The sequence below is a fragment of the Lytechinus variegatus genome, chromosome 11 (assembly GCF_018143015.1).
Source record: "Lytechinus variegatus isolate NC3 chromosome 11, Lvar_3.0, whole genome shotgun sequence".
NCBI lineage: Eukaryota > Metazoa > Echinodermata > Echinoidea > Temnopleuroida > Toxopneustidae > Lytechinus > Lytechinus variegatus.
Window position 1 is genome coordinate 12,833,579 of NC_054750.1, and position 24,127 is coordinate 12,857,705.

Sequence of the window (24,127 nt, forward strand, 5' to 3'; positions counted from 1 at the left end):
CTATATACAAAAATCGAGACGGACGCAGAAGACAAACTTAAAACAAGTTATCCACAAAATGTCAAAATAAAACGAATAAGCGACAAAAAATAAGAGAAAGTAGTTCAAATAATAATAATTACAGTGGTAACACACAAAAAAGGACTTACAAAATTATAATAGGGAGGGTAAAGTGGCAAAGGAAAGAAAGAGGGAGATAAGGGAGGTGCAAATAAAAAGTGCAAATGAAAAGAGGAAACATGGCAGGTGCACAGGTCGTAATGTATTGTATCATGTTGTAGTGTTGTTTTTATAAGTAATGTTTGACAAATTTTAAAGGTTAAGTTATTATGTAGTTTTAGGTTATGTGTTAGCTTGACTTGTTGGTGTGGAGTATTGACAAATGAGCATTTTTTTAAGTTTGCGTTTGAAAATATTAAGTTTTGTAGATTCTTTAAAGTCGTTGGGCAGTGAATTCCAGGACACAGGTCCAAAAAAGATAAAAGAGTTTTTCGCTAATATAGTACGGATAGGGGGAAGGTGATAACAGCTACGTTGTCTGGTTGGGTAATCGTGTAGAGGAGTTTTTACAGAACATATTTGAAAAAATTGTTTTGAGATCATCTTTGTTTAGTTTATACATAAATTGGGCGAGTTGAAAAAGATATAAATCGCTCACTTTAAGAATATTATTTTGGAAGAATAGTATATCTGTGTGTGATCTGAATTGGGTTTGAAAAATTATTCTAAGAGCCTTCTTCTGCAGCAACAGTATTCTTTGTAATTGTGTTTGGGTCGCACAACCCCATGCCAAAATGCCATAATTAATGTATGGTAATATTAATGTATGATACAGTGTAAGTAAAGTGTGAGATGGGAGAAAATATTTGAGTTTGTTGATAATTCTGATGTTTCTTGAAATTGTTTTGCAAATATTATTGATGTGTGGTTTCCATGATAGCTTATTATCAATAGTAACCCCCAAAAATCTGGTCTCTGAAACATTTTCAAGAACAGTGTTATCAAAAATTATGTTATCAGGTATTGTATTTATTCTGTTACTAAAAAGCATAAAATTCGTCTTTTGTAAGTTAAGTGATAGTTTATTCGCTTTAGTCCAGTCAGTGACATGTATAAGTTCTGAGTTTACAATTCTTACAAGTTGGTTTAGGTTATCATGAGAAAAGAAAATGTTCGAATCGTCAGCAAACAATACAAATGTTAGTAAATTAGAACTTTTTTTAATGTCATTAATATATGTAATAAAAAGAAGAGGACCTAATAAACTACCCTGTGCTACTCCACATGTAATGGGAAGAGTAGAAGAAACAACGTTGTTGACTGACACAAATTGAGACCTGTCTGTTAGGTAGCTCTTGAACCACTCCAAGGCCTTCCCCCTGATACCATAAAAAGAAAGTTTATGAAGAAGTATTTCGTGGTTAATGGTATCGAAGGCCTTGGAGAAGTCCAGGAAAATACCAACAGTATGACAACCTTTATCTATGGAAGAAGTAATTTTATTAATAAAAGTCAAAATTGCATGCGAGGTGCTATGATTTTCGCGGAAACCAAATTGCGAGTTCGAAAAAGTATTGTATTTATTAAAGAACGTAGTTGTACGAGTATGTATAAGTTTTTCGAGAATTTTAGATAACGAAGTGAGCAATGAAATAGGACGGTAATTAGAAACAAGCTGATTATCACCTTTTTTGTAAAGGGGGATGACTTTGGCTATTTTCATTAGGTTAGGTACCTTCCCTGTGTTCATAGAAACACTAAATAGGTGGACCAGAGGATCGACGATAGTTAAAATAATTTTTTTAAGTAGGAAATTAGGAATACCATCGAAACCTGGGCTTTTCTTGGTCTGTAGATTATTAACAATATTAATAATTTCTTTTGTGTTAGTAGGATTAAAAAATATAGAGTTTGGATTTGGGTTGTCAAGAAAACTGTTGAAAGATTTATGAGTTTGAGGGACTTTGCTTGCCAGATTGTTACCAATATTTGAAAAATATGAATTAAATTCTTGTGCTATTGAGAAGTGTGTTTTTGTATGAAGTATATTTAAAGCGAGATTCGTTACTTTGTTTAGTTATGTATTTATAGTAAAGGTTGTTCTTTCGGTTGATTGATCTCAAAAGTGATTTAGTAATCCAAGGGTGGAGTGGAACCTTTTTATAATTCGATTTTCTGTTAGTGGTAAAAGGAACGTGAGTATCTAGAGAAGAGGTTAATTTGGAAATAAAAAAGTTATATGCGTCATCAACGTCTGTGGATTAAAAAACAGTTGACCAGTCTGTTGTATTTAAAGTATTAATTAGATTGTTAATGTTGTCATCAGTTATCTTACGAAATGGAGTATTGAATGTTTCTTTCATGATAATTTTATTTGTAGATAATTTAGCAAAAACTGGAAAGTGATCAGTAATGTCACTAAGGATAATACCGGCTTTGGGAATTTGTTGAGTTATATTACTAAAAATATTATCAATTAAAGTGGCCGAGTTATCTGTCACTCTTGTCGGTTTAGTGATAAGCGGTAAAAAAGAATATGAAAGAAAAATTTACCATTTTCTGAACATTTTTTCACCAATCACCAAAACTATAAGCCTCGACACCGCATACCTTGCGATCCGACTACCACACTGTCTGCGACTCACGCATGCGCTTTTTGCCATACAAACAACTGAGAAAATGCGCTTACTACTGCGTATGCTCGTTGTTTATTATATACGCGTCGTACAACTTGCTGTCTGATTGGCTGGAAGTTGGATTGAGTTTGCGATCCAGTCATAAGGATTCGACATGTCAAATCCTTCCGATTTTCCTTGCGACTTGTCTCTGACTGGTCTGCGACTCTGAAGCTGACAAGCGCTGTGACGTCACATCTCCCCTAACTCAGTCGCAAGTCAGTCGCCGACCAGTCGGGTCGTAAGGTGTGCTGTGGTCTTTAGTGGTGAAATAATTGAGCATTATCATATTTTCAAAACCTACCGCTCAAGGATTAATATCTCGTTTGTTTCGTTTTCTATAATCTTTAATAATTCAATCATACATTCAAAATGTTTTTGAAGTTAAAAATAACAATAATACAAAAGATTCATATAGTATCTTTTCAATTTGATTAAATGCTTATAGCGCTTAGAAAAGAGCAAAACGTATAAGTAAAGAGAAGTTAAGCATATCTTTTCGGTGAATACAAAATAATAAACGAGAAAACAATTGTGATAATTGAAACCTAGATGAGACCGGACATAGAGCACAGGCACAGTACCTTGTAGACAGAAATGCTATTTGTGTATCTGCAACATCTGACTTTCTTGAAAAGTTCCAAGTATACACCTTCCTGGAATATTTGATTCCTCTATTGAAGCCACCTCTGGCTTTTATGATGGCATGGCAAACATGTGGCATTCGCTTTAGTAATATCTTGAGGAAATGGCGAGACGTTCTTCCAGTCCTCTTGGGCGATTTCCCGAAGATGCTCGGCTGAAGTTGGAAGATGCTCAGCTGAAGTTGGAATATATGCTCAGCTGAAGTTGGCTGCTTTGCCTTTACGATTCTGTCAAGTTCATTCCAAACCATCTCGATAGGATTCAGATCGGGTGATTTCCAGACTTCCTCAAGAAACTTCTCAACAGAATGTCACGTCTTTGCCATGCCATCATAAAAGCCAAAGGTTGCTTCTTTGAGGAATCAAAGATTTAAGGAAGGTTTATCCCTGGAACTTGTCAAGAAAGTCAGATCTTGCAGATACAGAATATCTCTTTTTGTTTACAGGGTACTGTGCTTGTACTCTATATATGTCTGGTCTCATTGATTTCAATTATCACAATTGCTTTATGTTTTATTTTTATTATTCACCGAAAAGATATGCCTAACTTCAGGAACATTCTGAATGGTATGATTGAATTATAAAAAAAGATGTCCACACCAGAGTCTAGTTCATAAAACATGGACAAAAAAGTAATCAAGTATCACTGAACATCCTGTGCGAATTTCAGGTCACATGGCTAAGGTCAAAGGTCAATGAACTTTGGCCATAATGGGGGTATCTGTTGAATTACCATAATAACTTTGAAAGTTTATGGATCTTTATTCATGAAACCTGGACATAAGAGTAATCAAGTATCTTTGAATATTTCGTCCGAGTTTCAGGTCACATGACCAAAGTCAAATGTCATACTATAAGGCCATTGAACTTTAGCCATTTTAGAGGTAATTATTAGATTGCTGTCATAACTTTCAAAGTTTATAGACATAGTGTATAAAATGTGAATATAGGGGTAATCAAGTTTCACTGACAAGCTTTAGGTCACATGATCAAGGTTGAATGTCAATGAACGTAGTATTGTATCATTATACATGTATGAATGGTATCTTTTGTGAATAATTATTTTATAGTAGTTTTCAAAGTCAGCAGTGCTGCTATATTGAATCGTGTGATGCAGGTGAGACCACCAGAGTCATTCCACTTGCATGTGCATTAAGCATATTTCGAAGAAAGAATAAAATATTTTTGCTTTCCCTAAAAAAATATTGTATGAAGGCTGCTGCCTCAGCAAGCACCGTATTTGTCTTAAATGTGAATTTTGTGATAGAATTCAACAGGTCCAGGATATCTTAAAACAAATGGTGTATGCTTTAATTCTGGCGAAGATTAGGATCGAGCAAGAAAAGCCAACGATAAACACGTACTCCCGGTTAATTATTCATGCAAATTGGGCTATGAAATATCCATTTTGGAGTGACGCTCCGTCGACTTTCTGTAATGCTCGCGTTTATTCAGACTACACTCACTATCCACCCTCGATAACCATTTCAAAGTCAATAATGCAATAGTTAAATCAGACGAAATTGCATTAGACCATTTGAAAATAAACCAGCAGAGATGGAGCGATTAAATTGAAAATTTACGTCTGTACTATGGGCGCTGTGAAAAAGCCGGGAAGACTGCTTCTTTGATACTATTTCAAGTCAACATACACGATCGAGGGGTAATTGAGATAGAAAGGAAGAAGGAATGCAATGAAATAATTAAATTGATAGACAAAGGTAGAAAAAAATCTGACAACGATGACTTCAAAACTTTATTATATTGTGTTTTTTTCTTACTTAACAAAAAAGTCATACACAATATGAATAACTATTTTATCGTCCCTCATTATGAAAGGGAGAAATATTATCGGGATATTTTCCATCTGACTGTTTTTATGAGAGAAAAGCAAAAAGTAGTGTCCCGATTTATCATGATATATTGCAACATTGTCAGGAAAGAAATTTAATTATAGATCTGTTTCATTTAGAGTTCAAACATGTGTTTAGAATATTTACTTGGTCCAGGTTAGGGTAGGCCTGTAGACAAGCTTGTACAAATAATTTGGCTATTTTAAAAGCAAGCGTTAGAAACGTTTGATACCCCCCCCCCCCCCTCTCCTCCTTAGAGTACAAGCGTACCAGGTTTATGTCATATTTTGTACAGGTGTTAGAAAATATTTCTTATTAGGCGAAGCATTTTCATACAGGTGTCGTAAGAAACCGAAATTGATCTAGCATTGATGAATGTAGGCATACAGACATGACAGATGCACAGGAAGTGTCTTTTATTTATAGAATGTGTTAATTAATTTATGCACTCATCTGTTATTGAAATTCTTTGAATTACTTTATAGAAATATTACAGTTAGTCCTAGGAACGGGAGGGTATATTAGGAGGTTAATTTCGGTAATTCAGGAGAACCACCTAAGCTAGAATAGACCACAGACGTTAGAATAGGCAGTCGAAGTTAGAACTGAGGGACACGTTGATGATGAGATAACGACCCCAGCTGCCGCTCATGTCATGTCATCATTGGGGGCTCGATCTCGTCCACCAATTCGTTTGAAGCCACATCTCTGATCTAAGGGCTACTCATCAAGGGGGCAACACAGTCTGCGGAGGCCGAGTGGAAGAGACATCGCAAGCTGCGGAGGCCGAGTGGAAGAGACATCGCAAGTTGCGGAGGCCAGGAACTGGACCGATCACCAGGGCCAAGTGGGGCATTAGTCCGGGGGCTGGGAGAGTTTATTCACCTGATCGGGTACAAAAGGTTTGATGGTCCCATCATGTTGGCATGAAGGCAGTGATTAAGGAAAAGTGTTGCTGCCGGGCCATATCCTGTACGGAAGTCTCTGAAGGCCCCAAATAGGGGCCCCAAAAATTGGCTTATTCAGCTGAAAAGGTACATGGTTAATTCTTTTTGCAATGGACCGAGTATACATTGAGATTTTAAAAAATACCAATGCCAGCAACTTTATCCTGTACGGGGGCCCAGACAGTAGGCCCAAAGCCCCCCCCCCCCCCGAAAATGGGTTTATTCAGCTGAAAAGGTACATGGCTAATTATTTTTGCAATGAACCGAGTATAGATCGGGATTTCTTAAAATACCCATGCCAGCAACTATATCCTGTACGGGGGCCCAGACAGTAGCCCCAAAGTGCACATATATCCTGTATATGTCCCACAACTAATCTATAAAGCTAAAAATGATTATGGATAATTCCTTTTGAAATGGAGGCAGTATACATTGGGATTTTCAAAAATGCCCATGCCAGCAATTTTATCCTGTACGGGTGCCCAGACAGTAGGCCCAAAGGGCCCCCGAAAATGGGTTTATTCAGCTGAAAAAGTACATGGCTAATTCTTTTTGCAATGAACCGAGTATGTATTGGGATTTCCCAAAATACCCATGCAGCAACTTTATCCTGTACGGGGGGCCAGACAGTAGCCCCAAAGTGCCCATATATCTCCAGCAACTAATTTATTCCGCTGAAAATCAACACGGATAATTCCTTTTGAAATGGAGCAGTATACAATGCGATTTGAAAAGAAAAACTCATGCCAGCAACTTCATCCTTCACAGGGCCCAGAGAATAGGCCCGAAGGGCCCCCGAAAATAGGGTTGTTCAGCTGAAAAGGTACATGGCTAATTCTTCTTAAAATGGAATCTGCATACTTTAAGGCTCACAAAAATACACATGCCAGCAACTTTATCCTGTACGGGGCCCAGACAGTAGCCCCATAGTGCCCCTCCCCAAAAAGTGTATTTTAGGCTGAAGACATACATGGATAATTGTCAATTCCAGCAAATTTACCCTTTATGGGGGCCAAGATAGCAGCCAAAAAGGAAACGGATGTCTAACAACCATTTTTTTTCGGCAGAAGTGATACAGGGGTATAACCTTTTTGGATGGAATTTGTATGCACTCAGCTAAGGTTTTTAAAAGATACCAATCATGCCAATGCCATCATGTTTATTCTGTATAAAGCCCAGACATGCAGTCAACCCCAAAAGCCCCTAGGATAACAGGATATACTAGTACATGGTATTTAATTTTGAAGTGTAATCAGTATACCTTGGTTCTTATTTCCAGTAATATATGCCTGAAAGGGGCCCAGTGTGCAATAAATAGGCTTATGCATGTAGTTTCATTTGGGGATATCGAATATATATGCTTGGAACGGGCGGAAATCCCACATTTGATTTACTGGGCTAAATACATGGAGGGATAATTATTTACATAACTACACTATAAGTGAGGGTTTACAAAATAGATTGAAACATGCAGAGTCTTTCTTGAACTGAAATAATGACAGTAGCAGTATAGCGAGCGCGCAGAATGGCGTATCCCCAAATACCACTTTCAAGTGGTTTGTAATATCACAACAAGGGCTATGGATATGGGAGTAGTTTGCCGTGTGCCCAATACTACCATCACTTTTGTTGATTACAGTTCAAGGCCCGAATATAGTAGAATAGTATTTTGATTTATTAACCTGAAAGGTGTGATATTTGTTTGGTTACTTTTCTTTCCATTTCCACTTCTATGTATTTTTAAAACTTCTTCCTCCTTTCATGTTATTTTCCTCTTTTGTCCCTCATAACCCTTTGTGTCGCCATCAAAGGTACGAGGCTGCTTTAGCTTCCAAGACCCAACTACATCTTCCCATATATTTCCCTTTTCATTTTTTTTTTATTTTTTACGAGACGGCAAGGGCTTTTGTAAAAAAATCATTTCTTCCATTTGCTGTTATTCATTTCTCTTTTCCATATCATTATGATCGTCTCTATATCCTGCATGTTTCTTCAATCAATTTCCTTAATCCAATTATCCTTTTTCTCATTTTCTCTATCTTTTATTCTGTTCTTCCTGTATCTCTTAGTTTTTATATTTCCTCTTTCTCTTCCCTTCCCCTTCCCTCTCTCCTCTATTTTGTTCACTGTCCCTTTTCTTTAGTCTCTCCCAGTTTCCTTCTGTCTCTTTTTTTTGTCTCTTCCCCATTCCTTTTCTCTCCCCTCTTCCCTTCTCATTCTTTCTCTTTGCCCCCTTCACACTCTCTCCCATCTATATGCCCCTTCTCATTTTCTCTCTTCCTCCCCTTTCTTTTCTCTCCCCTCCCCCGTTCCCTTCTCATTTTCTATTTCCTCCTTTTCATTCTCAACCCTTCACCATTTTCTGTCTTTTCCACCTCTCATTCTTTCCGATCTGCTTTTCACTTCTCCCTCAGTCCCCTTCCCATTCCCTTTTCTCTTTTCTATCCCCCCTCTTTTGAGGGGAGGAGGGGGGTATTTCAGGCCCACTTGATCTACGCATGGCGGGACATTGTATCTGGCAAGTGAGGGCAGTTGTGATCATGAAATATTTTTTTATAATAAAACTTTTATTGTTGATAACTAATGTATGATGCTTGATCATTATTATGTTCAACAGATAGTTTAATTAGTCAACTCGGTTTGAATAAAATTATGAGTACAATTAACATTTCTCACCTGAGTTGTGGAAGCCATGATGTAGAGTAGTCTGGAAGCACTGACAAATGGTTGAAGACAAATCAGAATAGGCGGCTGTTGCCATTATACAATGTCAGGCAATCCCATAAAAAGAGGTTCAGGGCGTGGAGCTAGATTAGCCACAATTTCAGGGGCCATATTGTTTTTGTACAGTAATCGGCCTCTCAAACTAATTTGTCTAATTCGGATGGAAATTCCTGAACACTCCCATCCCTTACATTGTTATCAATGGAGGCCTTCATGTTTTTGTACCCCCCCCCCAAAAAAAAAAATATATATATATGTATTAATATATATATATATATATATACATTGATAAGGCACCATTCTAATGGGCCCTGCATGAATTCTGTTTTGGACCCCACACAGGTAGAATGCTGCCCATGGCAGGGTAAAGTTGCTGGTATGTGTATTTTTGTGAGCCTTAAAGTATGCAGATTCCATTTTAAAAAGAATTAGCCATGTACCTTTTCAGCTGAACCCTATTTTCGGAGGCCCTTTGGACCTACCGTCTGGGCCCCTATACAGGATGAAGTTGCTGGCATGGGTATTTTTGAAAATCCCAATGTATACTGCTTCCATTTCAAAAGGAATTATCCATGTACATTTTCAGCTGAATAAATTAGTTGTGGGACATATAATGGATATATGTGCACTTTGGGGCTACTGTCTGGACCCCGTACAGGGTAAAGTTGCTGGCATGGGTAGTTTTCTGAGCCTCAGAGTATGCAGATTCCATTTTAAAAAAGAATTAGCCATGTACCTTTTCAGCTGAACAACCCTATTTTCGGGGGCCCTGTAAAGGATGAAGTTGCTGGCATGAGTTTTTCTTTTCAAATCGCATTGTATATTGCTTCCATTTCAAAAGGAATTATCCGTGTTGATTTTCAGCTGAATGAATTAGTTGTGGGACATATAATGGATATATGTGCACTTTGGGGCTACTGTCTGGGCCCCCGTACAGGATAAAGTTGCTGGCATGGGTATTTTGGGAAATCCCAATACATACTCGGTCCATTGCAAAAAGAATTAGCCATGTACCTTTTCAGCTGAATAAACCCATTTTCGGGGGCCCTTTGGGCCTACTGTCTGGGCCCCCGTACAGGATAAAATTGCTGGCATGGGTATTTTTTGAAAATCCCAATGTATACTGCCTCCATTTCAAAAGGAATTATCCATATACATTTTTAGCTTAATACAAATTAGTTGTGGGACATATACAGGATATATGGGCACTTTGGGGCTACTGTCTGGGCCCCCGTACAGGATATAGTTGCTGGCATAGGTATTTTGGGAAATCCCGATGTATACTCGGCCCATTGCAAAAATAATTAACCATGTACTTTTCAGCTGAATAAACCCATTTTCGGGGGGCCCTTTGGGCCAACTGTCTGGGCCCCTGTACTGCATAAAGTTGCAGGCATTGGTATTTTTTAAAATCTCAATGTATACTCGGTCCATTGCAAAAAGAATTATCCATATACATTTTTAGCTTAATAAAAATTAGTTGTGGGACATATACAGGATATATGGGCACTTTGGGGCTACTGTCTGGGCCCCCGTACGGGATATAGTTGCTGGCATGGGTATTTTGGGAAATCCCGATGTATACTCGGCCCATTGCAAAAATAATTAGCAATGTACTTTTCAGCTGAATAAACCCATTTTCGGGGGGCCCTTTGCGCCTACTGTCTGGGCCCCCGTACTGGATAAAGTTGCTGGCATTGGTATTTCTTAAAATTTAAAGAATTAACCATGTACCTTTTCAGCTGAATAAGCCAATTGTTGGGCCCCTATTTGGGGCCTTCAGGGACTTCCGTACAGGAAATGGCCCGGCAGCAACACTTTTCCTTAATCACTGCCTTCATGCCAACATGATGGGACCATCAAACCTTTTGTACCCGATCAGCTGAATAAACTCTCCCAGCCCCCGGACTACATGTTAGACCAGATGAGATAATGGGGGCTAGAGTCAACGATTATCGTTAAGTTAAGTTATGTTTTGTTATCCATATCCGTGTATATTTTAATGTACAATCATTGTAAAAGAAATCAAAAGAGGCCACAGAATGATTAAAACGATTTGATTAAATCTTTTAATAACTGTAATCCTCAGTTTTACGCATTCCTTATTTGGTGCCAAGCAGCAGTAGGTAAATAATGTAATAAAAAGTCACTTCCCACCTGGCAATCATAATATATTATTTTTCACTTCAGTGATATTTGAAATTTCAAATTAGTGGCGCAAAACAAGACATGAGATGGATGTGCAGCGATATAGAATAAAGTTTTATGTGTATACCTTTGCATATAGCACGGCACAAATTTAACGCCTACCCCTTTGAGCAGATACTTGCCTAAATGATATGGTGACTTTTACCCACTCCAACCAGAAGAGCGGAAATTTTGTGTCAATGGCTTTTTAAGAATACATTTCATACATGTCGTACTTTACACCGACGTATACTTTGACATTTCTGGCGAGAAATACACGAGTTCCATAGCCGGGGAGGGGAGAAACGGCGTAGAAAAAAAGATGGGAAACAAAGATAAAGTGGTATTTTGAAACTAAACCCGCGCGAAGCGCGTAAGCAAGATTTTGTACACTGTTAAAAAAGCCCTGATTTAAAAGAAAAAGATTTTGCAGAAAGCAATAACAGAATCATTCTGTAAATTCATAAAACAGGAATTTTTCTGCAATTTAACAGGACAGGTCTGTATTAAAATGGGAAAAGGGTGTTTTATTTAAGGAAATTTGTAAGGTTCCATACACCAAATACATATTTCCCGTAATTTTACATGACATAAATGTAAGATTGCGCAATGTGGTAAGATCACAAGTGTTCTCGAGACTCTTGCTGCAAGAAATTCTTTTATTTTAGGGATAAACTTTCTACCAGTGTATGAAGAGAGAGAGGGTCTCGTTTAGGTTCTTTTTAGTTTGATAAAAAAATAAGAAGGAAAAACAATAACATTTCCTTTTATCCCTTCACTTTCTCCTTCTCTCCTCCCCTTCTTTTTTTTTCTTTCTCAAGTTTGGGAAGGAGGGGAATGACCGCCCCCTGGCTACGCGCCTGCAATTTCATTAACGGTGCAAATTTCAAGTTTTTTTCTTACGCAAAAATAATATACACCAATGAATAACAACTTTTTCCAATATACTCGGCATAGTTTTCAAGACTCTCGTGATGAGCAAGAAAAAATAACAAGCAATCCTCTCTTCCACATAAACCTAGACTAACAAACACCCTGTGTAATCGAGAAAAACGACTATTACAAATTGATTTCTTGTAAATTAGTATGCAAATTTAGTGTACCGACTACTGATGTTTCTTGTTCTGATTTCGTCTTCTTTATTGTACGGTCTATTTCCCTTTCAAGATGAAGTGGAACACTTATGGACCCCTGGACTTTCTTTCGTTGTCCATTTAATTGCATCAGGTTTTTTTTTTAGATCAAGTCCACCCGAGGAAATTTTTTATTTGAATAATTAGAGAAAAATCAAACTAGCACAATGCTGAAAATTTCTTCAAAATCGGATAAAATAGTCTGATAACTGCAAGAGAGAAAGCGTTGACAAAACCCTGCCTATTTACATAATTTAGGAGGGGAAAGAGATAGGTTTCTACGCACCCCCATGATATATATTTCTAACCAACTTTTGTGTATTGCCTAAAGTGTCTAGTTAATGAATTTTGATTTTCCCTTTTCCAAATCGTGTCCCATGGGATCCAAATTGGCAATTTCGGCGGCCATCTAGGGTTTTTTTTTTTGCTTTTCAAATTTTCCAGGCCCTGGTACCCCCGCCCCCTACCTTTGGGGACAGATTTCCGCCCATGTTCACAGTTAACTTCTTTAAATACGGCCATCGATGGTTATAACAGTATCCCTCTACGCTTCGTCTGAACCAATTAGTAGACAATGCCCTACAACACAGCGCAAGAACAATATAGTCTAGATGATTGGTGCAAAAAATAGCAAGAATTGTTCAGATTGTGGTACAAGCATGAAATTGGCTGACAGGAAGAGTTAACAGTGCTGAACATTTTTAGCAGAGGGTGCCAACCTGATCTCTCTCTGTATAGCAACAGTTGCTAGGTAACTTATTTACCTTAGCAACCACCAATTTGGGGGTGTTATCTTAATTCAAAAACTATATTTTGACTCCTAAGCGCCAATGTCACAATCACATATCAAGCAACATTCCAACCATGTACAGCAACAGTTGCTAAGCAACATATCTTCCATAGAAGCTATATATAATATTCCTGAATAAAAAAATTGGACATAATGTTTTAATGAGAATATGGTTAGAACATTGGTCAAAGTATAAAACTTAATAAATTAAAATAGATATCTCATATATACAAAAGAGTTCAGATGCAGTCCAAAAAATTATTTGCATAATACTCGTACATAAATAGGTAACAAACCTACTTTCGGTGTACATAATTTCATTATTTTTTTCATACTTTTTTTTTACTTATACCTGACACAGCTAACACACAGAAAAAATGATTACTGGTTCATTAAATGTGCTTACTATTAAAAAATTATATAAGATCTCTCCTGTTATGATAATGACAAAGGGTATTGTAGTGGATGTGGCATAAATGAATGACTTAAATATCATGTACAGTAGACCTGAAACAGACTCAAGCATCATTGAATGTATGTTCCCTGTATAGCATTGAAGCATTGTCAGCAGACCTGAAACAGCCCAGGTATCGTTGACTTGTAAATATGTAACGAAGGAGTACATTTGGTGAGTATACAACAAAATCTTTTGAGAGAAATGAAGATCTCTGTAGGCCTTATTGACACTAATTACTAACGCCGCATCCTACAAATCATGTAGATGAAGTAGTATACTGCAATATATTGTGTTACTTACCAGGTAATCAAAACGTATGATTGGAAAGCTCAGTGTTAAGGTGTTGGTTTAGCTTCAAACCTATTTGAGATGACTTCTTACATTGCCCATTATATTCTAGCATCTAGTATACTTCAGATTTAGAAGCAATTATTGCCACTGTACGTATTGTTTTATTTGATTATAATGCTGGGCAGTAGAGTCATATGCATAATTTACAGATATTTTACAATATTTTCTAGATGATGAAGATAAATAATGTACAACTGCACATTTTTCAATAGCTTGGGACTTCGAGTACGATTATAGCGAATGAATCGAACGTACATTAGTTGTGTCGCACCGCATACATTCGTAATTCCGAAGCTTCGTTAATCCGAAGGTTCGGATATTCCGAAGTTTTGTTATTCCGAAGGTTCGTATTTCCGAAAACGAAATGAGGTCCGTAATTCCGATGGTTCGTTAGTCCGAAAACAAAGTGAGAATTGTAATTCCGACGTTTGTTAATCCGAAAACGTAATAATTAACGAATCTTATTTTGTTTTCGGACTAACGAACCTTATTTCGTTCTCGAATTAACGAACCTTCGGGACAACGAACCTTATTTCGTTTTCGGACTAACGAACCTTCAGGACATCAAACCTTCGGAATAACGCCACAAATGTTCGGATAAACGAACCCTTTTACGTTTTCGGGTTAACGAACCTCGAGTTATAGGCAATTTACGTGTTTCGGGATTACGAACCTTCGGAATTACAAAGTGTAACCGTGTCGCACATGCCTTCTAAGATTTGGGCATATATTTTGTCAAAAAGACTATTTTGGTTAATCATAAGTAAGGGAAAGCAAAGCCACTGTGAATCATGCATTGTGCTCGAAAAAGTATAATAGAGGCAACGGAGGAATACATCAAGAAAGTTACAGTAATCATCCTATTCGATAGGAAGATGAATTTTTCATCAATCGAAGTGTAAGAAACATTTCTCCCCATAAGGACATTATATTGCGAGACAAAGTGATAATGCCACCAGCAGAATCATTTCTATATGATCTGGAATCCGAACCCCCGCTCTATATACCGACTGAGATATCGCAATCGCGCCTCCTAACCATAATATGTTTACACGTGAATATGAAGAACACATTTGTTCTTCACTAATGATCCGAACCATATCAATCCATCCTAAGAATGAAATAGACCAATCGTGGAGTTACACTGCAAAAACTCCGGTGCTGATTTAACACCAGCCCGGAATCACACCAGAGAAGTATTGAAACATCACCAGTTTGGAATCAAAGCGATGCTGTTTTAATGCTAATTGGTGTTGACTGTAATTATAAACACATATCTGGTGTTAGACCAAAACGAAACTGGTGTTGTTTAACACTTCCCTGGTATGGACATATATAGATTCCCGGCTGGTGTTAAATCAACACCAGAGTTTTGGCAGTGTAGAGGCAGACTAATGGCAACATCAGGTCAGAATAATCAATATATTTGATTTAATATATTCTTTTCTTCTGCATTCATAGCATTACCATAATATATTTTTTTCATTACACAACAAATAGCATTTTGATAAACAATTTTTTTGGCATGAATCACAGAGAAAAAAAATTGACTAATCAAATGAAATGTTATTCTAAGCAAATATGACCTACACTCAAATAAATGAAGTTCCTGCAGCAGAGTCTCGAGAACACCTGTAATCTTACCAGATAGCGTAATCTTATAGCAAATTGGTATTTGGTGTATATGGAACCTCACTTACAAATTTCCTTCAATAAAACACCATTTCCCCTTTTTAAACAGTAACTGTAAAATTGCAAAAAAATTCCTATTATATGAATTTACAGAAAGATACTGATATCGCTTTTTGCAAAATCTTCTTTCTTTTTTCTGTAAAATCAGGTTTTTTTTTAACAGTGTATATAGCCTACAATCAAAGCTGCAGAGATCAAATCTGCATTGCAATATACATGCCGGTACTGTTAGATGACCAATAGATTGACTTTTTTAAAATCAATTTGACTGACATAATATTTATAACACTATATTATTAAAATCCTACACCCGATACCGTATCTTCACATGATCCCTTTATGATTATTTTCTTTCGATTTTGTTATGAATATATAAGTATATATTCTGTTTTGATTCCATTCACTGAATTGTCGTCAATATCCTCATGCAGGTTCCGTATCGGTAATTAGATTTGCCTAGTTATAATACGTTGTGGTTTCCATATTGTTGAAATGAGAAAAGAAATGTTACATTTATGAATAATATATCATGTTGTATTATATAAAAGAAAAAGGAGAGGAAGGGAGGGGGAGAAGAAAAAAGTTTAAAGAAAGAATGAAGGAAATAAAAAGGGAAATTTGATAAAGAAGACGGGTAATAAAAGGAGGAAAGAAAGAAAAATGAACAGAGAGAGAGAAAGGGTCAGATAGGAATTACAGATGGAACAAAAACAGGCAAGCAGGAAGGATAGAAGGATGAAGAATGATAGAAAATAAAGAAAGAGGAATCTTAGAACCCATAATATAATTATACAAATTTCCCGCCGATTTTGTGATTATTTTGGCATGTTTGGTGGAGAGAATCTGCTCCGATCCTACATGCCTAGCTAGTACTAGCTTGCCACACATTGGCAGGAAGCCAGTTTGTTTGCGATGTATTGGGTTAGCAAGAAAATCACCGCAGAACTTGCAAAAGTTTATTTCGATTTTATTGTTGTCTCTGCTTCGTCATCTGTTGGTTATTTTGAAAATTCGTCACTTTTAAATACATTTTGTTCAATATTCTGAAATACGGGACAATTAGGCGTCCCAGGGAGGGTTTGTCGGGACGCCGGGACAAAGAAGCAAAATACGGGACAATCCCGGGAAATACGGGACGTCTGGTCACCCTGTAATCTTGGCGGTCATTCTTTCACCTCTCCAAGATCAGAGATGTTTAGGTTGTAACCCATGACCTCATGGTCAGCTCATGTTACCGTTCTTCTACAAGAGTGACCTCTCGCTAAATGTTTATTTTGTGGAATCTTTCCAAGGGCATTTGTAGGTATAGGGTCTTAAAGTGATAGGCCTATCACTTGGCCTCCTTGGAAATAAATAGCCACAAAAATTACAGAATGAAAAAAAATGCAGTGGCAAACTATATAAGCAAAATAAATGCTTGAGTAATAGCAGCAAAAGGGGGGAAGGGGCTACATAGAAACCAATTATTTATCATTTTATAGGTCTAGGTCTGGAAGACAATCTTACGTCACAAATCATCAGAAAAAAAGAGAAAGAAGAAAAATTAAGAAATAAAGTGTGCGTGTGTGTGTGTGTGCATGTGAGTGAACGTGCAGGTGTGATATTAAGAATACTTCGATAAAAGATATTTTTTTCAATGAAGCTTTAAAAGAAAATATAGATGCAGTGAGTTTAATATCATTGGGCAAATCATTCCAGACGTCTGGGCCGTGATGTCTGATCGTTTAATGTGCTAATATTGTTATCGGGTTTGTGAGGTGGATGCTGGATGAGTGGCGTGTAGGATATGAACATGATGGATGAATGTTGCTGTTGTAAACAAAAATATCTTTAAAGGGTGTAGGTATAGATTTAGTTGAGAACTTGTACATAAAAATGGCAGTTTGGAAAGTATGAATGTCATGAATTTTTAATGTTTTCAGGTTCTGAAAAATAGGATCAGCATGTGCTAAAAATTGCGAGTGGGAGCAAATGCGGAGTACTCTCTTTTGGAGGCGTAGAATTGAGTCTATTTTCGTTTTGTTGCAATTACCCCACAATATGTTTCAATATGATATATGTGACAAAATAAAAGAATTGTAAAGCATGAATAGTGATCTTTGGGAAAGACAATATTTCAGTTTGAATAGTATGCCAATACCTCTGGCAACAAGTGTGCTAATATAACGAATGCGGCTATTCCAAGTTAAATTAGAGTCAATTAATACACCTAAGAATTTTGTTTCTCGTTTTTCAGCAAGATGAATGTTATCAATGTTAATGGAGCCACGAAATATAGGCTTAGAATTGATGTGTTGAAAGTACATGAAATTTGTACATGAATGTCAACGGTTTCTAGACTTATAATTCTTGATGATACAAGTGTCGATCAATCCTACCTTTATTGTCAATCGCTCAGATAAATAATCATGTGGTCTATTATCATTCATTGGTAGGTATGTAACTATATAGTAATAACAAACATTAACAAATAACCCTTTGGGATGAAAGACACCAAAAAATTAAACAATGATTGATCTTTTACATAATTATGTTTAGGTTGATTCCTAATGATTGTGGTTTCCAAATGAAGAAAGATTGATTTTAAGGTGAGTTTTCTAACAAGCACCAAGTATCATTATGCAAATGATATGAACCCCGTAGACATCGTTTTTGGAAATATAAACCATATCATGAGGTAGTTTGATTTGTGCAAGCTTTTACGTTTTAAGGACAAGTCCACCCCAACAAAAACTTAATTTGAATAAAAAGAGAAAAAATCAACAAGCATAACACTGAAAATTTCATCCAAATCGGATGTAAAATAAGAAAGTTATGGCATTTTAAAGTTTCGCTTATTTTCAACAAAATATTTATATGAACGAGCCAGTTACATCCAAATTAGAGAGTTGATGACATCACTCACTCACTATTTCTTTTGTAATTTATTATATGAAATATGAAATATTTTTATTTTCTTGTCATTGTCATGTGAAATGAAGTTTCATTCCTCCCTGAACACATGGAATTACAATATTGTAACATTTTGTACTTCAGGCAAGGAGGTCCTAATCGTCAAATTCGTAAAAATTGAAATATTGTATAATTCGAACAAAAAAAAGAAATAGTGAGTGAGTGACATCATCGACTCTCTCATTTGGATGCAACTGGCTCGTTCATATAACTATTTTGTTGAAAATAAGCGAAACTTTGAAATGTCATAACTTTCTTATTTTACATCCGATTTTGATGACATTTTCAGCATTGTGCTTGTCTGATTTTTCTCTATTGATTCAAATTAACATTTTTCTGGGGTGGACTTGACCTTTAAACGCATTAATAATCTTATACGGCCTTTAACAATCGGTTGCAGAAAACATGCTACTTAGCAACTGGTATTTATCATTAAACATGGTATACATGTTCCTGGGTTGTTGTGATTAAGATATTAATGCTTAAATAGAAAAGATGTGGTGCACATGGCTCACAAAATTATAATCATAAAAACACATTATAAGTATTGATTATTGAGGAAATCTGTTACCTAGCAACCGTTGCTTTGGTACTCATTGGGTCTACCTATGAAAACAATCATCACATAAGGAATCTATGGGCCAAAATTAATTTCTGAGCTCTTCTGAGTAAATTATAATGATCTGAACTATGATAAACTATTGTTGCTCTCGAAAATGATCCCTTAGAAACCGTTGCTATGAATAAATGGATCAAAACTGTTGTGATACAAAGAAATATGCTTTAGATAAAAAAAATATGTGACATATTGCTTGTAAAACTGTTCCTCAAGCACAATAAAGCTCGGTTACTAAGGTAAATATTTTACCTAATAACCGTTGCTATATTTGGGAAACTCACGTTGGCACCCCCTGCTTAAATGTATGTAACTACTCTACCTTTGTGCCAATTTTCATGCTTGTACCATTTTTTGAACATTTTTTTCACTAATCACCTAGACTAATATCATGAATATTAGAGGTGGAACGTCAGACAATCCAAGTATAGACACAAAACACCTATGACATGTGACATGTAACCCAAGAGGGAGTAAACAACTGATGCCTAAAATAAAATCCAACCAGTATGAGTAATAAGCTTAACAAAGTGATCTATTGCATGCGACCTTAACAAATTGATCTATTGCATGCGACCCTGGTCACACCGCCCGAGCGTTGTTGGAGCGGTCGTGCCATGGAGCGGAGAGAAAAAAAAATCATCACTATTCCCCAACTTTGTGATCGAAATTCGACCCTCTCTCCCTACCGCTCCAACAACGCTCGGGTGGTGTGACCAGGCCTTTAACACATGTTGGACACTACATAATGAGTAATAACCTTGACCGTTTATGCATGCGACCTATACCTTAAGTAGACAGGACCATTTCGACGCCTATATAAGAAGACGAGTTCGAAAGATCAAAGGGAGCTCAAACAGCCCCACCCCCCACCATTTGATCTCGGCCGTCGAACGCACGATCGCGATGAAAATATACAAAACCATAAAAACAAATTTTGCGAAAAATATCGATGCTAAAAAAATAATTAGGCTAATTTATGCATAAAATAAAAAAATGCTTTAATTAACTAAATCATGCCCTTGAAAATTGAACTTTCCGAGTAGTTTTGGTTATCGTTATAAAGATGTGTATCTAACTAATCGTATCTAACTAATCTTTTTTATCTTTTTATATTGTGTATAGAATGATTAACTCACTCTATTCGAAATGATAATTCAGTAAGGGGTATTTGCTTTGGCGATACAGAAATTAAGCAGGTTCTTTATGCTGATGACATGACATTATTCGTGCAAGATTTAGACTCTATAGATAGATTAGACATAATACTTGAGAAGTTCAAGAAAATATCCGGACTGAAAATTAATAAAAATAAAACTTTCATTTTGCCTCTAGGGCCTCCTGTTCCATCAGGGAACAGCTTTCCATTCGGTAAAAGAGTTGATATTGTGAAAATACTGGGTATTTACTTTTCACTCAATCCTGATGTGGCTGAAGAAATGAATTTCAAAGAAATTTTGAGCAAAATTAAAAAGTTATTAATTTGGTAGAAACAACGAGATCTCACTTTGATAGGAAAAATTCATTTGCTTAAAACGTATGCGTTTTCCAAATTGACTTATGTGAGCTCCCTATCTCCAGTTCCAGACTAGGTTTTCAAAGAAATTGATGATACATGTTTTGACTTTGTATGGCGGGGGAAAGACAAAATAAAAAGAAACACTTTATATCTGGATTACAGGCAAGGTGGGCTAAACATGCTCAATTTCAAACTATTTATAATGGTACAAAGAGTGATGTCGATTAAAAGGTTAGTTACTGGTGACCAGAGAGCGAAATGGAAAAGATTTTAAATTTCTCCTGAGAACATTTTGTGGTATTTTAATATTTTACTGCAATTTTTCCCCTGATATGGTCGATGTTAAATTACCAAAATATTACCGAGAAATGTTATGTATTTGGTCTGATATGAATATTTTTATTAAAAAAGATACAAATAGTAAAAGAAATGACATTTTCTTTAATAATAAGTGTATTCTGAATAAAGGAAAAACGTTTTTTCATGAAAATCTATTTCTTAAAAATATTTTTAAATTTCATCACATTACAGATGTTAAGGGGGCACTTAAGCCGGATAATTATTTCAGATGTATGGGATTGGAAGAGGAGGAAGTATCAGTTATTCAAGAAATATTTGCACATACCCCCAGAGAATGGAAAGACAGATTAGGTAGGAATACTTCAGTGGACGGCTTAAATATTGAATTTGTCTTTCATGAGAAAAAAAATTCAATTCGACTCGGTTACTTCCAAAAATCTATATAGAGAGTGTATAAAACAAATTGCTGAACAACCAGTTATTTTTCATAACTTAGCATTATTATATAATCTGTCAAATAAAGAAATTGAGAAAACATTTTACCGTCCTACTAGACTTATTACGTCGGATAACAAATTGAGAGAATTTCTATTTAAAATGTTATACAATATCATCTTTCTGAATCATCACTTACACTGGTTTCATTTTATAGCAAGTGACAAATGTTCTTTCTGTAGCAAACACGAAGAAACATATAAGCATTTATTTTTTAATGTGAAAAAGTAGGGGATTGGTGGGAAAGGAGTAGTAAGTTGTTTAGCCCTCCAATTCTCAAAAAAACTAAGCTGGATGGAAATCCATATTGGTCTCGAGGAAACAACCGGAAAAATATAATTACTTAATCATATCATTTTGCTAATCAAATATTTAATATATCAAGGGAGAGGGAAGGGTAAACCACCAACTCCTGAAGAGATAAAGGAAAAGTTACTTATTAGCAAAGAGGATAAGAAGATTGCACTAGAGCGTAATACGTTAACGCGACACTATGAAAAATGGGAATAATTAAAGGTTTTAAACATTAACCAAAATAAAAAGGATGGGGAAGGGAGGGGTGCCCCTCGTCTTCCCATGCATGGAATCGATCGATCACTGTCACTGTAAACTGACCTCTGTCCTGTCTGCTATTGGTTCGTTTTTTTTTTTTGGGGGGGGGGTTCCTTCCAAATTTTCCTGTCTTATGCTTTGTTTGTTTGTTTTTTTCCTTTTGTTAATGGTTCTTGTCTTTTTTACTTTTCTCTCTCCTTTATGTGTATGTTTTTTTTCTGTCTACTATTTCTCCTGTTTGTTGTTGTTGTGTTAGTTTGTTCAGCTTGGGGTCTGAGGGGGGGGGGGGGCTCATGGGATGGGAGAACCTCATATATATATATATATATATATACATATATGTTCATTCTTTTAATTCGCGTAGTTCCGTCTTTGTTTTATTACTTGCTTTAACTGCATACATAAGTTGTTGAAATGTTATATTTTATATGAGTTCGGATTATGTCTCTGTGCCTGTTATGTTTATTACACTGTTATTTAATTTGTGTATTGCACTGCTGCAATTATTATCTTGTTCTATATTTTCTTGATTATGTATGTACGAAATAAATTTTGAATGAATAATAAAGATCATTACAAAACAAAACTAAAGAATTGACGCCACCGCGGAGCGTGAGCTGATTTTTTTAATAGGAAAAGGAAGCTGGTAAGGCCTGCATTTAGTGACTGATGAATAATATACATATCTCACCAATCGAATGATGCAAGCACGAAGCGCGAGCTGAAAGTTTGTGATATTCCAAATAAAAACTTGACTTTCTAAGTATTTTTTGTAACCAAGAACATAATGAGTACCTTACTAAACAATAACTGATGCGAGCGCGAAGCACGAGCCGAAAAATTCGCGATTGTCTAACCAAAAATGTATTGTTTTTCTTCAAAAAAGGTATTATATTTTGAAAAAAGGCACATATCATTTTGAAAAAGGACATTTTTTCCTACTGTTTTTTTTTGGGGGGGAGTGCCCCCAGCCCTTGCGTTCAAGATAGAATACAAAGCATCGTAGACACAACACATTATGACATGTTTGGAACGCAAAAATGCGTGATACTATAATGTATACGAATAACTCATTAAAAGAAGAAGAAAAAGAAGAAGAAGAAGAAAAAGAAGAAGATCAGAAGGAAAAGAAGTAGTAGTGGTCTTTTTTGGTATTCAGTGCCGTTTACCAGCCATTCCTTGCAATATAAAGAGAAATTATTTCAAGACGTAAAGACAGGTTCATCATAATCACTTTTTTTTCACCAAATTTTTTTTCACCTAAGTTACATCATAATCACAGTACCACTAGCGTACCTATGGTACCTGACGAGCTTGAATAGCTTTATTGCCCCCCCCCCCCCCCCGACAAGCTTGAAGACCTTTTTTTTCTTTTTTTTTGCTTGTCACTTTTTTTCTGGTACAATATCCTTTATTTGTGATTGAAGACTTTTTTTGGCTTGTCAAAATTATTGACGGACGGTTTTGCCCCCCTGTGGAAAATCCTAGGTACGCCACTGCACAGTACAAGTTTTGTAACCAAGAACATAATGAGTTTCAATTCCCTTTCACATAATCATAATTTCCTTATTATTTTGTGAAAATTTTCTTACAAAGCAAACTTCACAACGGTTGTCAAATACGAAAAAATGTATATCCACTGTTTTGATTTGGAATATGTTTTCTCCTAGTGCAATCATGCATATCACGATATAAACACAATACAAATTCAATTAACTTACACTAAACTTGCAGTTATTCTTCATCTTATGTGTCTTAATTACACGACGATTGCCATACAGTTATGAAAGCTAAGTCATTCCTTCCTGTCCAAGTGTGTAAAGTGTACAAAGCGAAACGAAAGTTTCTTGAAGGACTTCTTTTCTTGGTTGTGGCTGGTGCAAATAGTAAATGCCTAATACTGAGTGAACGCTGAAACGCGTCACCTCCTACATGTAAAGAGCTAGATTCCAAAAGGGGCTATGACCTATCCAGTTTAGACCAATGGTATTCAATGCTACATTTTTACAAACATGATTTAATTAATCTGAGATGATGGTTCTATCATATACTGTATTTCAAAATGAAACAGCTGTGGATAAGGGCAAGTGGTGAATTTAAAGACCTTGGTTTTGCAGAAAACACCATAAATGGACTTAGCTCCTTTCGAAATAAACTTTTCGTGTATAAAAGGGACTTCCTGGTGGTACACACTAATGAGGCTTTTCATACACAAAAGGGAGTACCGACTCGAAGAGAGT

The 24,127-nt window shown here is 36.2% G+C and overlaps 1 protein-coding gene across 1 annotated transcript in view; it reads right to left on the reverse strand.

Moving 5' to 3' along the window:
* The window catches only part of LOC121424478 (carbohydrate sulfotransferase 15-like), a 46,079-nt gene extending 22,375 nt beyond the window's left edge, over window positions 1-23,704 (reverse strand). Inside the window, exon 1 of the mRNA XM_041620176.1 lies at window positions 23,609-23,704. Coding sequence (XP_041476110.1) covers window positions 23,609-23,632 — 24 coding nt within the window. The 5' untranslated portion in view covers window positions 23,633-23,704. The remainder of the gene's footprint in view (window positions 1-23,608) is intronic.
* Window positions 23,705-24,127: the final 423 nt, after the last annotated feature.